Genomic DNA, 18,266 nt, shown 5'->3' with positions numbered 1-18,266 from the left:
TGTCACCACAGAGATTCAGGCACAAAACGGATATCAAAAAGTTACATATCTTTGCATTGGTGTCCTGCAGAGCGAACATGAACAATTGACTACTTTGAGCAACGTGGCTCTTCACATTCCACATCTTCAACTTGTCACGTCTTCCTTGCAAAACATCTTTAATTCTGCATGTTTATTTTCTTCTGCATTTTCCAAGCACATTGCACTGCCTGTGCTGGCCATCTCAGTTAGTGTGCACATTTTTACCCATCATCTGCACCAACATTTTGCACCAAAAAGATATGGACTGAGCTGCCTTGAACATTAGTCAGGGGATAGGTTAGTGGTTTTGAGGTATTTGTAGAGTAAGTAAACTGTTAGTCTTATGCTTCACTGCAACTCAATCCGTATTGAACCATGCTGCTCAGGGTTAAAAGGCATAGCTGTGGCTGTTGTTCCTGACATTCGTCAATAGGGACTGAGGTGTGGCACTGTGGGGCAGTGTCAGCATGTGCAGTGTGAGAAACCAGAAGGTGTCTCACCCGCAGATCTCTCTCTCAGGTGGCCAGGGCACAGTCATCATCTTTGGATCCAGAACCTGGGGGTGGACCAGTGCAGGAGGATCAGCTGGGTGAGGGGTCTTCAGGGAGTGGGGATGGGACATTGGATGGCGAGACATGGAATCCCTCCCCCTGTAATACCTTTACCCCTTCCTACCAGGTAGGATATGTGGGAAATGTACCCCCCCTACCCCCCAACCTTCCCTTCAAAAACACTTTCACATGGACAGCCCGCTCTGGGCGAAAACAGACTCCCACCCAGTAAGTGTACCTGACATGTCTTGCTACTATGGTCAGGTGAAGTCAGGCAATTACTGACAATCGCTCACACCTGACTTCCATTAAACTTCGCCACACGGATTAAAAGTGGAGCACGCTCTGAGCGAGGCAAAACACACGAAGGAACAACGGTTTCGAGTCTGCAGCTGAACGAGGGGAGAAAGAGAGCAAACCATGAAGGGTTCGCAAGGAGGGAAATGCCCTTCACCTTTTCGGCAAGAAACCGTTATTTTCAAGAAACTTATGAGTCAGAAAGTGTAAGGCCAGGAAACCAGACTGAAGAATACTGCATTGTGTGTCGGAGATACCAAAGGCCCCCCCGCGTAACAGACCATTGCGGGGAGGAGCAGCAGCCTCCGTGGTATCTTCCTTGGCTCCAAGACCAAAGAAGCATCAAAGAGATCAACACAGCCAGTGAATTGAGGAGATTGATGCAAGAACTGCGTGTGTTTAAGTCAAGGTTGCAAGAGGCAACATTGTATAACGAGCGCTGGAATGAACATTGTTAAATGTGTGTGATGAAGGACGCAAGTAAATCTAAACTGCTGGTGAATGTTTGAACTTGAGAAGGAAAGATACAATACCGTTGACGGAGTGGTCCAGCACCGTGAATGTGCTCAATCGAAGGTCTCTTTAAGGTACCCCACCAAGAAGTGGCAGATACTAAAGTAAAAGATTGATCAGAACATTGCGTGAAGTGAATCAAAGTGGTCCTGTGGCTTCGATTTGGATATCAAGAGAAAATGGTAGAAAGTGAGATTACATGGTCCGAGCCTAAATGAGGGAGACCAAAAGGGAATATTGTGCTAAAGGGATCCGAGTCTGAATGAGGGAGATCTATGGTTTGAGCCCGAACAAGTGAGACCAACTATAAACATTGTGATAAAAAGGGGGTCCAAGCCTGAAGGAGGGAGACCCATGATGAACACTGGAAGCGAGAACTTGTCCATGTGAAGATCCTGATAAAAATGGAACTTTGATATTTGTTTGTTAAGACAGGCCGTATGCACTAAGAGACTGTTATTGGAAAAGAGGCTTTGGCAGAAGGCACTGATACCTATTCTTTGAACTGTACCCTTGTGGCAGAGAATCCATAGTGTGTGCGAAGCTCGAACCTGTTGCTGCCCCGTGCTGAAAACGTGAGGAAGGGAAGCCAACTGCTCAACCGTCCTGACATATTATTTCTTGAACACACAATTGTCCCACACCCTTTTGTATTTAGAAGTAAAGATTGACAATAGGTTTATTAGTATAGGCCCTTTTATTTTGACAGAGACTCAACAAGTACTTTGTTATTATTATTTGATGGTTGCAGCTTGCTTCCATCCTTAGATTTAGGTTAGGTAGGCATTCAACCAACCAATTGAAGATCAATAAACACCTTTGGACTGTGATCCACTGTTTGATGCCATGCCTTCCTTACAGCGGTCACGCCTATTCTCACGCCTAAGTGTGCATACACTAAATCCCTTAAAGTGGAAGTACAAAGACTCTGGTCCCATCCCTGTACAGGGGCGCTCATACAGTATGGCGGAAAGGGGACTATAAACTACGAGTATATTAGTCACTACGGTGGATAACTTGTTCTTTTCCTTCTATACATTGCTATCTGTACCAAATGGATGGAATGCCTAAAACTTCATTAACCTCCATGCCTAAGTGCCAGATTCTTCATCTGGCTCAATTCCTTAAGCTTCCGATTTCCCATTTGTTCATTATTGCCCTGGTCGTAGCTCATTGGAACACATTCAATTTTCTGCCCTTCTTTAGTCCTTCTATCGCTTTTACTTTAAAAATATGTTTAGCATCTTGTTGCCTCATCTTGACTCTATGGTTCCCTTTGTTGTCGCGTCTCTTAGTCAACGCAATTCCCAAAAAAACGAATTCCCTGTGTTTTGGTTGCTGTGTGTTCTTGTTGCCAATGCTGCACCAGCGTGACCTCTTTGTTTTTGATTGTTGTGAAATTTTCTCTACTTCTGGTCCTCAATTCTCTTTTGGTGCTGCCCATGTAGTGTTTCCTGCAAATCCATATCCACATGTATCCAACATACGTGCACCTACAATTTATAAAAATCTAAAATTCGAACCTCCCTGCCTTTGTATGTGTTATGTTATAACAAAAGGCGCATACTGCAACTGCCCATTTGAATTCTTGTTGCAATGCCTATACCAACTTGCCCATAGCAAAGCCCATCTGTTGCACTTGACCTGTTTGTTTTGATGAAGGTATAGAAGATACACTACTTAGTCTTTAGTCTTTGCCGCTGCTATATGACAACTTATAATTGCACATGAACATCACAAATAGCAACTGTTTCATAAATACAATTGTTTTGTTTGCTTTCTAGGACGCCAAAGCTAAGGCAACCATTCCATTGGTGGGCTACACAGTGGATGATGCACTCAAGAGCACAGAGTTCTCCCACAGCTTCAGGCTCACACAGTCCATATCCGTGCACAACTTTTCTGCAGACAGTGAGGAACTGAAGCAGAAATGGTTGAAAGTTATCAGCTTGGCCGTGAAAGGAGAGACCCCAAAGTGCCAAGACAAGCTGCACGTCAGTTTGGACGATTTACATCAATCATCATCAGAAAGCTAAAACTCAAGAGCTTTTGACCTACTCTTCTGTGGACTTTTCCTGCCACAGTGAAAATAAAAGAAAACTTCTCTGGAAGTATTTTTGCTATATTGAACCCATGTTCTAATCTGCGAAAATGGACTGTGAAACTGTACAATTGTCTCTTGTGCATGTCTCCTTCCACTGTACCCCACACACTGTCCTATCAGGGAGCAGCTTTGGCTATGTGTTAGTACAGAAGTCGGCTGAGTGGGCAGATGGTGTGAAGTCAATGTGCGTTACAGATTTGTGAACTGCTGTCCGATTCGTTAAACAATTTGCTGAGATGTTCCTTGAAGGATGTTTGAGATAGTTTAACTGTTTTATTTTTGGTTTAAAGTTACTCCTCTTCTCTGCATTAGTGTTGACCACATCAACCAACAGGATTTTGTCTGTGCAATATTTTAACATGCTCCTGGATATTCTATTAACTACCTTGTACCTCATGAGGCGAGATCGTGATTTTCAAACGTTTCCAAGAAACACACAAAGAACTTTATCACACCATGACGGTTGTGCAAGACGCCTCTGGAGAAGTGAAATGAGGGCTGCACAAGTAATATTTCATAATCCATTCCAGGTACCCTTTAAAACCAAATCCAAGCTTTTTGCACTTTACTGATGGACAGATTGGTCTGTATAGTAAGCCTTTTGAGGGATTTATTGTCATCTATCTGATCACATCACAATGCAGTAAACTCCTCACGTTAGTATTTTGGTTTTAAAATATTTTAGGCAATAGTTTAAAAAAGAAATCAGCAAAATAATTGTATTTTAGGGTTCACTGCCGCTTTGGCGGTCTTCGTTTAAGTAACTGGCACCACAGCTATTTTCTGATCAAGTGCAGAACAATCTAAAGAGGAATTATTTTAGGAAGCACAAGTCCAAGCAGTGTTGTTATAATGTTATCCTCATATTGCCAGAAAACGAGTAATACATGTATTGCTAATTGATAAAGCACAGTGTTCTGCCTATCCGCATGCAAAACGAATCGAAAAGGAATATTGGATGTAAGTAAAAAGTGTCAACGCTTCACTCTCAGCCCAAGGCATAAACTAGTGCTCACGACGAAAACAGTAGGTTTAACGAGGTTAGTGCACATTTTGGAAATGTTCTAAAAAGGCAGATGCATGCTAAGTACTGTCTAGTCATAAATGGAAAAGAACTATTGAAAAATGGAAGCCTGAAAGTAGCATTGCTATTAACTAAAATGTATTCCATGTCTGAGAAAATCAGTTTTAGATACATTTTTAAAATGTCTTTTAATGGCATGCTTGTTTTGTTCTGGTTGTACACCTTTGGTACTCTCTCTTCTGAGGCCAACTTTCAGATTTTACCTTTCACCGTTGTTGTTTTCATACTTTGCAGAGCTCATGCAAGCATCACCATATATAGCCAATGGTGAACAGCAGAGCAGCTCAGACCTTTCTTCAATCTGTTTTGGTAGTCCTTGTCCAAGCCTACAAAGTCAAGTATTCTTTTGCCCTCTAGTGGATTGCAGCAGAAATCCTTAAAAGGGTGTATGTCCATGTCTAAACTTAGTCCAACTATTGAGAAATGTGTTTTAGTAGTGCTCCTTTAAGGCCCTGGCTTCGACATGTGTTCTATGGTTATTTCGACATAACGATGAACAGAGAAATTGTTGTATGCATAGGAACAGAAAGTAGTAACTAATTAGATCCTATGGATTCATACTGAGTGACTACTTTTTTTGTTTTTGTGTTTTTTTTAAACCTAGTAATTTTCCTTTCAAACAAAACAGGTGAATTTAATGCTTTCAGTATTATAATTGTGTTATTGTACTTTGGTTTTAATGAAATTACGTACTCATGGACTATGAATAGAGCAAGAGTCAAAGGATGTTTATCGTTCCAAATTGGGGTCCAACTGTTAAAAAGTGTTAATATCTTTTGATGATTTGCACAATTTGCTCTGAAAGGCTGGATTTGATGGCCAGTTTCAATGATATGGTCAGATTTTAGATTTAATTATGTGTTCAGGAACATATGCTTATTAAGAAGAGCAGAGGTTCTTCGGTGAGGAGGATCCAGAGACATGTTCAGGTTCCTTTTTCTTTCTTCAAACAGTGCTACAGTCGATGACATCTAATTTCGACTTCCATAAAATGTAGTTGATTCTGGCCACATCCCGTCAAAGTAAACTCAGAATCTGCTATTAGCATGGGAAGCTTGTCTGTCCAGAGCTCCTATTGACATTCTGTCAGGATTCCCAAATTGACTGGTCAATTGAGTAAACCACATTGTCACATTAAAAGTAAAAAAAAGATTTTGATTTGTGATATGCACTTAATCTTAAGAAAGCAAGGTAGTGGGTATTTTTCTTATATGTACAGGTTTTACTATTCAATTGAATGTTCGCATTTGCACCTTCTTATGTGTAAATGGTTCGTGAAGAGAGCTCTGCACTGGAAACTACCTGCATTTCTGCATCTGATGATCGTATCAGGGACCATAAGCAGGAAAGGTAGAGCCTCTTCCACTTCTTCCTGCACTTTATCCTGGAGTCTCTTGTCTATTAAAACTAAACTGTCAGGTTTAAATCAGAGCATGCTATAGCCAGATGAAGTGGAAAACGGAGGCTCTTCTTGTTGATTGGCACCCAGGAGGTGATGTCAGGTGTCTATCAGTAAATCAGGGAGCTCAGAATGTGCACCTTTCATCCTGGTTTTGGCCCGCAAATTCTGCGCCCTGATAACAATGATGCCATCTTTCCTCCTGGATACCTGCTGGCACTGCCCCAGCACTTCCGCTCACCCACTATGCGCATACCTGTTACCCCGTCCTATTTACCCGCTACCTTCTTGCCCTCGCTGCGCCCTGCAAATCCCCCATGTCTCTTCTCATCGATGCCTCTCTAGTGTTCATCGCCACATTCATGGCTGCCACTGAAAAGAGAAATGACTACCCGTAGATTCCCATCTTCATGTCTTACATTGCCTTTTTCTTTTGTAGTTTATTTTCTAATTCGTGAAACTGCTGCCATCCTGTTTTACAACGTAAAGAAAAGCTGCTGGCACCCATGACAACATGGCAGGGTCCTAATAGCTATAACCCGCAAAGAGGGGGCCGATTTACTAACTGGTAGCAGCGCATTGTTCACTACAGCTTGTAACTTGATCCTCTAGCTATTACTGGGCCGATAAAGGCCGTATTTTGGGGTTATTGCTTAACACGACATTATCAAACTGGGAGTCAATTGATCTCCTATGGCAGTAGCCCAATATCGGACTTCTGCCCAGCGAAACAGCGGCTGAGGTGTCATCCGGCCTGCAAGCACTCCCTAAATGCTCTTGTGGCCTTGCTGGATGAAAATGTCAGTTTCAGTAGGCTTCCACATTCACCGGTCATAGTGCCATAAAATGGGCCCTCTGAAACTGGTTGTTCTAGTTGACCTACATCCATTAGAAAATCAGAGGAGCCACTAACCGGTGTGCTTGAGTGTTTCATACCATCACTCTTCACCATCAATTAAATATTGATTAAACACCCTATACAATGTTTAGTAGATGCCCCCTCCTTCGCATTGGACCATGTAACTACCACACAGCTATTACTTCAAAGCCTTGACAGAGAGGTTCTGTTGGTAAGTTCGATGTACGGCTTCACGGGCCAATCAGTAGCACAAGTAAATTGTTTAGTTGCTGGACAAGGTTGATGGACTGTAGGACTTTAACACTTAAAGGGCGACGTTCAGTAAACAATTAGGTGTGTTTCAATTATGACTTCTAGAATGACGCCCACTGGCACCATCCAGGATTTGAAAGCTAGAAATATATTGGTGGATAATGGTGACGGATCTACACTACACCCACACATCTGAATCCTTTCGAAGCTCAAAGAAATCCTCCGTTTCAAGATGTTTTTTTCAATCGAGGTACAAAACAGTCTGAACCAGATACTATAATCGATTTACATTACAGCAATTCAAATTACTGAGCTGCCCTCTTTGTGAGGAATTTCATCTTTCTTCATTCTACTGTTGCTTTCGGTGGAGGCCTGGCTTTCATTCCTTACTTTGGCTAAATAAAATGGCGTCTCCTGTGTTCATTGAGCACTGATTAGGAAATGGTGGAATTGCAACTCTTGCGAGTTTAAAGGTGGTTCCGGCACAAAAATCGTTTCTTTATTTTGTCGGTGTGTGCTCAGAAGCTAGTTTAGAGGGAAGATCACAAGAAAAGCAAACTCATTTTTATATGCGAGTTGCACCCTCTGATAAAGATATAGTGCCTAACAGGTAAAGAGGTGGGCTTTGTCAGTTAATGTAAATAAGCACTCATCCCAGTTATCAGGCCTGCTGTGAATATCTGGTCAAAACCAAGATACATTTTTGTATTACTGTTAAATGAATGTAAATGTTAGTTCTCACATTCCACTGCAAAGTGCTAAATTTATAATTTGGTGCACAAAAGAGAGAAAGCGTTTTTTTTTCTGTACAAAGTTATAAATGTAAAATATTGGATGATACTGTATCTGTGTGTGTGTATATATAATGTATCATATGTATATTCAGACATGTAGGTAGGGTGGGATTGAAAGCATTGTAAAAAATTAAGCACTTTAATTCCTGCTAAATAGTCCAATAAAATCATCATTAAATCGGTGTTGGTGGCTGATGGAAGTTTGCATTTTTTCTTGTAGACTAGTGTTAGATTAACAATCCTATGTTAAGAGATTGTGTGTGTTTACTGCAGTGTGTTAATCTGCATTATGGAGATAGATGCTTAGAAAATAGAACATAGTACAGAAGCGTGTAATAGACAGCTTTCTCACTAACTGAACAAGATGGCCTGGGTGTGGTGGGAGAACTTAGCTTACCCTGATAAACCGGGATAGCATTACGTTTCTTTCGTGTAATAGAAAGTGTACTCATTAAACTCGATGGAATTTTGCTAAACAGGCTTAGAGTGAATGAGTCCTTCGTTTTAAAGAGCATGACAACGCTAATTCTTTTTTAAAGGAAAGGTGTCGTAAGTAATGTGGGTCTGTAGATACAGATCGGGGAAGTATGTAAGGTATGCTTTATTTTCCACTGATATTCCAAGTAGACATGAGCTAAGTACATCGGGTAAGTCCAGAGGTAAACATTTAGAAATATAGGGTCACAACCAACTGGCTCATCCAAACCAGTCAGCATGCAGATTTAACTGATATTTCTCGAACACACTCGGCTCATACACACGTTCCAAGACACCATTCCACTCTGACCTCACGGCATGCAAGCCAGAAGCATTTCACTACAACACCTGCCCACCTCCCCCCCGCTATACCGTCCACACCAAGAAACTTCAGGAAGGGAGAAAAGCCAGCACTGACAAACTTTGAAACATGCCACCGGGAAACACAATCTACAAAGTGGACGCAGGAGCAAGCAACACCACTCAGGAACACCAAACAACCCAAGAACCCCATCAATCTGAGTTAAAGACCTGACCACTGTGAAAACCCTCAAGCTGTCATCCGACCCAAACACAAGCGTAAAAAAAGGCCCCTCATCACATCTCACAAGTGACCACCAAGCAAGCTGACGGTACAGAACCTACACACCAGGAAAGAACGCAAGGCAACCCCACACTGAATGCAGTCTGAAGCCGAATGCCAATGCAAAGGGCACCAAATAAAGCCAACTGCCACGCACTAGGGAAAATAGAGGGGCCAGAAACACACTACTGCAGGTGTGGTACCAATAACCAGATGAATTGCCAGCTCCCTACCTTTGTTCATGAATCAAACATCTAACCTGGCCAAGTAGAGATGTTCACAAGACGGTGCAGCACACCCCTGAATCCCAGCCAACCACAACCATGACTAAACACACCTGTGCAGTTCACTGCTGTCGATGATCCATGCAACATACAGCTGCATCTTAAACCCAACAGCACCCCGCTGCCGGTGATCAGTTTGAGATACAGCCACATTTAAAAAATTAAACCGTGTAACCCACCCAGGCAATGATCAATAAGGTGTACAGCCTCATCCTAAAAATTGAACGATGCAGCAAACTGCTGCCAGTGACCAATGCGACATAGAGTAGAATCCCTCCTAACATAATCATGCTGCACTCGCTGCTGGTGAACCATGCAACATTCGTCTGCATCCTCAGTAAGCAAAACAGGATGCTGCTGCAACCATTCCAGGCCTGCTCGCATGCTAAAAACTGGAAGCAGTCAAGCTTCCACCAACACCAAAGACAGAACAATACATAAATGACATCTGCCACCAATGACATTGCCACCAGGCTTACCCTAGCGGAGAATGCCTCGACTCCAGCCTAACAAAAAGTCTTCTGTTTTTGGCAGATTATGCCATACTCCTAGCCAAAAGCATGATGGGTCTGCAGCATCAGCTTTCTGCCTCTGGGCCCATATGCAGTCAGAATGGCCTAACTATTAACATTTCCAAATCAAAGGTGCTATCCCAGGGGTCGAGGCTGCTATTCCTCACCGAAATTCTACTGAAAAAACCTTCTATTGGACTTGGCTGATTCCTTCGGATATTTAATAATTCCTTTCTCCTCCCGTTTGAAATGGGCTAACTAGATTAAAAAGAGTAACATAGCAGCTGCTAGACATGGTGGGTGCTGTTGCTAGTTTCTCTTCCCGATTTGGGCAGAGAAATATGTCATTTGCATCCAAGGAATACAAAATGCAAGCCATTCCAGCAATCTAGGGCAGAGTTATGGGGCCACGTATCATGCCCTATAATACAAGAGTACACAGATTAAACTCATGGAACATCTGCTAGGTTTACCATGTGGGGCACGTTCAGCACCAGTAGCCTTAGCGTTGAGCCCAACAGAAATCAAATATGAAATGATGTTGAAACCGTTGGCATACTAGTTAAAAATGTGGAATTTCAACAGGGTTCATTTTTAGAGAGGACATTTCCGAGTGCTCCATTCTAATGGCAGCAAATCGCTTCCCTGGTTTAAATATGTAAAGCGTATTTTTTTGACTATAGATCTAGAACCATTATGGAATGAACTGACAAAATATGGACAGTTTAAAAACAACTTTAGAAATTCCTTTTATGATTGGGTATTGAGAGACCAATTAGACAAATGCCTCTCTCGCCCTCTATCATTAAACTACATATCAGTAAAATACTGTGACCGTGGATGCTTTGTGGTGGAATATTTTTTTTCTTCCATGGTGTACTAATTTCCAGGCTTTCGAGCTCTGTTTCGAGCCAGCCTCAATCATGGTCGTATATGACTACCAGCTCCCCAGCTGAGGGCTTACAGCCTGCCGGATCCCCGTAGGAGGACAATTCGACTTCCAGCCTGCTGGCGGAGGGCCCTAGGCTTACCAGAGCCTTCGCCGAGGTCGTCGGTTCTGCCCTCGGCTATGTCAGACCAAGCACATGACTCGGAGCCTTCGTATCCTCCTGCCCAGGGCATGGCGCAAGGCCCCAAAATGGCAGACAAACACGCAGCCATCTTAGATTCTGACTGTAGGCTAGGCCTCAGGTGGCCCCATCGCCTTCCGAATGGGTGATGAGGAGTGGGTGCAGACCTCTTCCTTTGGGGAGCGGTGTCGGGCCCAATTGCACAGGCAGATGGTCCCTGCAGGGTTACATTTATGCCACCCAGCGGTTTGTATATCCATACCAGGTTCCTCAGCGCTTCGCTCAGGAGAGCAGGCCCAGCGCGGCAGAGGACCGTACTCCCTCTTGTAACCCGACAGCCTGTGAGGATTGTTTTTCGAGTGCTTCCTCCCACTCATGCACTCCCCGCGGATGGCGAGATTCCTCAAGGACCTCATCAAGCTGGTGGTCCCCCAGGTGGTGCTCCAAAGGCCCACTCCCTTGGGCCCTACACCAGTTCCACAGGGAGTCTGGGCCCTTGGCTGCTCCGGTCCAGGTCCCCGCTCCTCCTACAACTCGTCTGTCTCCAGTGCCCATTACACCACTTCCACCAATGCCTACGCACCCGCCGCAAATGCCTGTTGATACGCAGCCGTCTGCTCTGACTTCTCCCATGCAGGACTCTCCTCTGTCTGTCCAAAACTGGGCAAGGGGGGTGAAAACGTGCAGGAAGAGGAGCCTTCCGCATCTGTGAAATCGTTCCATGACAGTCTTCAAGGCCTAGCAGTGTTTTTGGGGGTGCCCCATCCTGGCCAGGCTCCCCAAGAACCAGGGGTTCTAGTGGAGGTTTTGACCCTGCGCGCCACGGGCCGCTCAGGCATTCCTCTACAAAAGGACGTCCTTCCCTTAGCCAAGACAGTCTGGAAAAAGCCTCAGGCCAACGCTCAGATGAACAAGAAATTGGACAGCCACTTTCAGCTCTTGGATGGGGAACAAGTCCTACTTGCATCCCATCCTCAACCACATTCTTCTGTTGTTGCAGCAGTGTTTTTGTATTCAACTACTTTCTCTTTGTGATCTGCGGCCACGGCCACCTCCAACTGTTGGTCCAAAGAGGACAGAGCACTTGAATATTTCGTCAAAAAGTGCTACATCAGCACCGGGCTACACCTGCGCCAGGCCAATGCTATCCTTGCTGTGGTGAACCAGGGGTTGTGGTGGGAGATTGGGGAGATGCTGCCATGCCTCCCTCTAGAGAGCCAAGCCTCCTCCAAGGTGGGTCTAGCAGAGACTTGCACAGTTGCACAGGATTTGATGGAGCCCTCGGTCTCCCATATTGATACAGCCAGAAGGACCCTCTGCCTCAGCGTCAAAATGAGGCGGACCGCATGGATGCATGCCACAAAATTTTCCTCGGATGTGCAGGAAAGGATCCCTGACCTCCTGTTTGAGGGAGTGGATCTGTTTCACTCGTCCACTGATGACAAACTTACAAAAAAGACGACTTGCACCCAGACTGCTACGTTTTTGGCCATCCTTATGAAGCTGGGACAAAAGCCCTTCCTGCAGAATCAGGGGAGGTCAGACTTCAAACCTCTTCAGCGGCTTCAAAGGTTTTCATGACCGCGGAATGCAGAGGCCAGATAGATTACCCAGCGACCACAGGAGGAAGCAGCATAGGACCTTGCAGGGCTTTTTTTGCTCCCCTCCTCCACTCCCACCTCGAATGGGAGGGGAGGAGGGGGGCTACCTTGCTCTCTGTGAGCAACTGACATCGTTTTTTCACGAGTGCTTGGATTCTTTTGGTAGTCTCCACATGCTTCAGTCTTCCTTTTCCTTTCTCCCCTCCCTCCTCTCCTCCACTGTTGCAGATAGGGTCGCATGCGCTGTTGCGGGAGATCCAGCTCTTATTGGACATGCAGGCAGTGGAACCGGTGCCTCCGTTAGACAGGGGCTCTGGGCTTTAGTCCAGGATTCTTGCGGTACCCCACAATCAGGCAGGCCTGAAGGTTGTCCTGGATCTTTTGTTCCTCAAACTGTATTTACCCCTCAAACCGCTCAAGATGATCACTTCTGCGCATATAGCGGAGTTGATGTGCGCAGGGGATTGGATGTCTTCCTTAGACCTCAAAGTTGCATACCTACACGTCGCCATCTTCCATCCACTTTGGAAATTCATGCGGTTAAAGATTATGTTGCACCAATACAGAGTGCTGACGTTTGGCCTCAATTCCGCTACTTGTGTGTTCACAAAGCTTATGAACGCGGTGGTGGCCTCCTTAGCCTGGAGGGCACCACCTATACCATTATCTGTCTGACTGGTTGGTGAGGGCCAGCTTGTTCACTCCTGCCAGCGGTTAGCTGATGTTCTTGACCAGCTGGGGTTTTCCCTCAACCAGCGTAAGTCATAGTTGAACCTTCCCAGGACCTGTTGTTCCTTCGATTGAGATGGGCCTCGGCCGTTCAGACGGTGTTCCCCACGGCCTACAGGAATCTGTCCCTCCAGAAAACAATTTGTCACTTCTTAGCCAACTCAACCACATCGGCATGGTGGTTCCAGTCCCTGCTGGGTCTTACGGGTTCTTGCATACTCACAGTGCGGCAGGCCTGACTCAAGATGCAACGCCTCTTGCTTCACCTGGCTTCCAATTGGGACCAGGAAACAGGGGCATAGTTGGGCAGGCTGCCCATCCTCCCCGTCTCTTTTTCTGCAACTTCACTGGTGGCTCCTGAACTGCAATGTGGCGGCAGGAGCCTCTTTTGCTGAGCAGGATCCTACTCTGGTGGTGGCAATTAATTCCTCCCTCATGGGCTTGGGGGGGGGGGGGTGTTCGACCCTGGTTGGCTACTCGATTCGTGGTGCACGGTCCAGGTCGCAGGCCCTCCTGCATAACAATCTGGAGCTCAGGGCAGTTGGCCTTGCGCTCAAGCCTTTCTTGCCAGTCATCACGGGCAAGGTGGTTCTGGTCAAGACCGACAATTTGACAACAATGCTCTACTTGAAAAAGCAGGGGGAGGATCCGCCCTCCCCTCGCATGCATGGAAAAAGTGTCCATCTGGGAGTGGACTCTGTCGGAAGGGATCTGGATCACGGCGGTTCATCTCCCGTGGACAACAATGCAGAGGCGGACCAGCTCAGCCTCCTGGGGTTCAACACCTACGAGTGGGAATTACACACCACTTCATTGTTTCCCCTTTTCCAGATGTGGGTGTTTCCAGATCTGGACTTATTTACATCACATCAGAATTCCAAATGCACCTTCTTTGCTTCATGGGCGGGTCAGGCCCAGGGCTCCCTGGGGAATGCGTTCCAGCTCTGCTGATAGAGCCGCAGGTGCTATGCGTTTCCTCCTCCTCCATTGGCCCAAATGACCCTCTGCAAATTTGGTCCTAAGTGGGCTGTAGCCTCATACTGATTGCCCCCCACTGGCCGTTGCGCGCGTGGTTTGCAGACCGCCTCCAACTCTGGGCCCAGGGGATCCATCTTCCTATCCCCAGCAGGGGCTTCCTCACGCAGCAGGGCGGGGTGGTGGAAACCCGGTGTCACGCTTCGGCCCTGGAAGCATTGGCATCAGTGGCGGCTGGGAGGTATTGTGCGCACTAACCGACCTAGTTTACTCCTAGAATGGCCGCCGCGTGTTTATAGGCGGTTACTTCTGGATACGCTTCGCGTTGTATCCGTCTAAGGACCCACTGCTTGTGCGTCTTGTTCGTGCTAGTGCTTTTGCTCTCGTTTACTTGCCTAATAATTTTCCTCTGCTCTCTCTGTCTGCATTATTTCTTTGCTTTTTGTTATCTGTTCGCTCTGTCCTTTAACTTTCCTATTCTTCATTTTCTGTTGCGCTTCGGTACTTCCGGGTTTATTTTCTTTGTTTCTGTCCTCTCTGGATTATATTCCAGTTCAAGTAACTGACTTTATTTTTTTGTTGATCTCATATATCTAGGTGCTTTCACCAATTTTATATAGCTTGGTTAGTTTTCTTACCTGGTATTTACTTTCTCCGGTTCTGGTCATCCTCTTCCGGAAACTGAGCCGCTCTTGCCTTCCACTTGCTTGTTCAGCTCTTCCGTTCTTCATATTTCTTATTGAATTTTTGTCTTCATGCTCGCCTCCCTTTTTCTCTACTTTTGGTTCCTTCTGCTTTTTCTTCCTGTGTTCTATTTGGCCTTCCCTATACCTTCTACAAGTTCCATTGGAAGTTTTTGGACTACTACAAGGGTGATCCTTGGGAGATCTAAACAGCAGGAAGAGGGAGAGTTCCCCATTTCTCCTGGTTCTTGAGTATTCCCACCTTCAAGGACATCACCTTTACGGTCCACACTGAGCTGTCATCATATCAGGGTTTTTTCTGCCACATCGGCTTTTTCCCTGGACAATTTTTGGGGGCTTGCTCCTTGGGGTTCCTGCTGATCCTGTTTCCTTACAGGTCAGGGTGGCCTCCGAGGGAGCTCGCCCTTACTTGCACAAGAAAAAGGAAAGAAAGAAGAAGGTAACTAAAGGAACCCAAAAGAAAAAGGTATTGGACGTCTTAAAGGAAGATTCAGGTGAGGAGGTGGATCAGGGAGGTATCACGGATTCTGACACCCGGCCAGGCTGGTGCTCTTGGCCTGGCTCCTGATCAGCTGAAACTTCACTACTTGCTGTTCTCCAAAAAGCAATTGGGAGATCATACAGGAGGCCAGGAGACTGTCCACTCACTCACAGTACAGGAGTAAGTGGACCAGGTTTTGCCACTGGGCAAGCATGGAGAGGCTCGACCCCCTCACTTGTTCCCTGGACAGCATGGTGTCTTTTTCCGCACACATGGCTCAGTCAGGCATCCAGGTGGATACTTGCCACACTTACTTGGCGGCCATCGGGGCGTACAGGAACTCGCCAGATCATACTTTCTCAGCAGTCAAACCGGTGGTCAAGGCCCACCTCATGGGCTTGTTCAGACTCTTTCCTCCTGTGGGATATTTTGACCCATTCCAATGTGCCTCACTTCATCACTTTACTGAAATGGTGAAAGAAACAGCCCAAAATGGATGCGCTGACTCCTGTGCGTGCCAAAATCTTGAAACTGTGTTTGGGTCACAACCAGAAAAAGGCTGCACACCCTGCCACACACAGTCGGGGGGGGGGGAGTGAAAACAGAGTTCTCACTGCAGGAGCATGCCAGTGGACTCTGCAACATTCAACATAGAGCAAAGTGAATGAATTGTGTTGAAAACCCAAAATGCCTCTCTAAAATGTTAGCTTTGCAACCTTAAAAGTGCTGTTTTGGTGCTAGATCCATTCATTTCCATTGAATCATTGAGATTAAAAGGGTACTGCAATGCCCAGGATCATCCATTGTGGCTCAGAGGAACCGGGCCTCATTGACTGCCAGCTCTATAAAATGTATCTAATGAAAAAACAACCCAGGAACCCTTGTTTTCATTTTCCACAAGAAAAGCATAGCTAAACTTTGCAACAAGTAACAGAATCAGCTGTTCAGAGAGAAACTCTAAACAAAGCCATGCTACATGTATCCAGACTGCAAACAATCCCAGCATTCAAGGGAAGAACTAATGCTGACTAAAGTGTGTATGTGCTGCAGAGGAAAATCTGATTTAAAGAACTCAGTTTAATGTGCTTTTTCATGAATGAAGTGCAAAATCGCCTGTTTTTAAAGCATGTTTTTTGTTTAAAGGCTTAATTCTTAAAGAATGTCAAAGGATTGCGAAGGTTAAAAATCTACCTATAAACTGTGTTCATTTTATATGTTTAAATGAAAGATTTAGGTGAAACTTAAAGTTAAACCCTGTCTGAGTTAATTAACTATTTAAAAAAAAAACAATTCTGCTCTGACAGTCCTCAGCCTGGGAAAAGTTGACACTTCACTGCTGGCAGCAAAGGCTAATTGCTATTGGGAGGCCTCACATACTCATGACAATGGGCTTCATTAGACATTTATCTGTGCCCCAGGCAAAGACAATAGCAGGCTGTCATGATGCCTACCCCCGGGGAACCAGACCAGGTCCAGCAACCCCGGAAGCTGGAATCAAGTTATCTTGAACAAGCCCAAAAACCCCTGCTATGGGCTGTTTGGGTGCGTTCCTGGCACCTATGGCGCCAGGCTCATATGGAGAGTCAATCCTGGCGCCAGGCTCATAGAGTAGAGCTTACCTGATGCAGACCATGCTGCAGAGCTCCAAGCCAAATGAGGCTTGGAAGGGACTATTTTACCTAGGGACTATTTTTTTTACTTGGGTGGGGCTGGGGAGGAATACTTACCTGGGACTACTTTGGAGGCTATTTAAACCACACCCGAAGAGCAGCACACGCTTTGCGTTATTCTGCATCCAGCAGCGTAACGCTCACCGTGTCTACAAGCCTGCATCCAGTCTTCTGCCACGCCCGCCTCGAGTCTGCAACTCCTAGAAAAAGGGAGGAACCGAAGAAGAGGTTAGAATAAGAGCAAAACCTTTAATCCTTACCTGAATTCCGGATCCACCGTGCCTTCGAGCTGGAAGAAAGAAGCATTTTACGCGCGCTGCCTCACCTGCTGCAGCGCCACGCTGAACTCACCGGCCTTCGCAGCATCCTCACGATCCACCGCATCCTTCTGCACGTTCCCGCCGCACTCTGGCACCTAAGGTGAACACAAGAACAGCAAAGGTGAGCCAAGGGAATAAACAGAGGCAATAGTAACTACCCCCATAGACTTACCTGATTACCGCCAGGGGTACTATTCCTCTTCACGGGTCGGCGCAGTCTCCATTGCATCCTCGCCGTACCCTGGCCCCTAAGGGGAACAAAAAGACAACAGGTGAGACAAAGGGACAAACAAGGGGAACTCTTCTCACCATAATAGACTTACCTAATTTTACCGCCGGAGGCATTATTCCCCGAACTTCATATTTTCTCTCCACATCTGAATAAGGGAGCAAGCAACAGGTTACATTCTGGCCTTATTTTATTGAACTGTGTAGGATAAGCCAAATCCTTACCTTGAACTTCGTCAGCTACCAAGAGGAACTCTTCGCTGGGATCAACCTGCAAACTGCAAGGAATCGGACAAGAGTGAACGTCAGACATGTGAACGCTTACAAACTACATACTTGGAGTCAATATTGTTCTAGAACTGACCAATTCCTTCGAGCTAGTGAAGCAACTGGTTATCAATGCGCCCCTGCGCTCAATGCAGGATGGAGAGCTCATCTTTTCAAACCATCAGGTGAGACTATAAGAGGGGACATCAAAGGTGATCTGTAGGGAGAACAGCGGGGGTGGGGGGATTTACGCTGAACTCCACGGGTGGTTAATCCCCTTTCTCCATTTGCAGAAGAATATTCCTATGGGCCATGCAAACAAAGCTCGGTGGGCCAGTCCAGTCGGTCATCTCGGCCCTACACGTCACATTGGAGGAGACCGCAGCTGCCCAGTTCAGATCGACGCCTCTGTGGGAGCCAGGTGAGCGTAACACAGGCTTGAACACTCCTCCTTCCAGGGGAGGGGCAGGAAGATCCACTACCAGGAAGAG

General features: G+C 45.9%; 1 protein-coding gene across 10 annotated transcripts in view; it reads left to right on the top strand.

The window, feature by feature from the left end:
• FGD4 (FYVE, RhoGEF and PH domain containing 4) overlaps positions 1-8,057 on the top strand; it is a 1,139,208-nt gene extending 1,131,151 nt beyond the window's left edge. For all 10 annotated transcript variants that reach the window (XM_069628200.1, XM_069628199.1, XM_069628201.1 and 7 more), the window contains one exon: positions 3,167-8,057. In XM_069628200.1, coding sequence (XP_069484301.1) covers positions 3,167-3,418 — 252 coding nt within the window. In that variant the 3' untranslated portion in view covers positions 3,419-8,057. The remainder of the gene's footprint in view (positions 1-3,166) is intronic.
• The last annotated feature ends 10,209 nt before the right edge of the window (positions 8,058-18,266 follow it).

The sequence above is a fragment of the Ambystoma mexicanum genome, chromosome 12 (genome assembly GCF_040938575.1).
Source record: "Ambystoma mexicanum isolate Mex_15411 chromosome 12, UKY_AmexF1_1, whole genome shotgun sequence".
Lineage (NCBI taxonomy): Eukaryota > Metazoa > Chordata > Amphibia > Caudata > Ambystomatidae > Ambystoma > Ambystoma mexicanum.
This window is presented reverse-complemented; position numbering and strand designations above follow the sequence as displayed.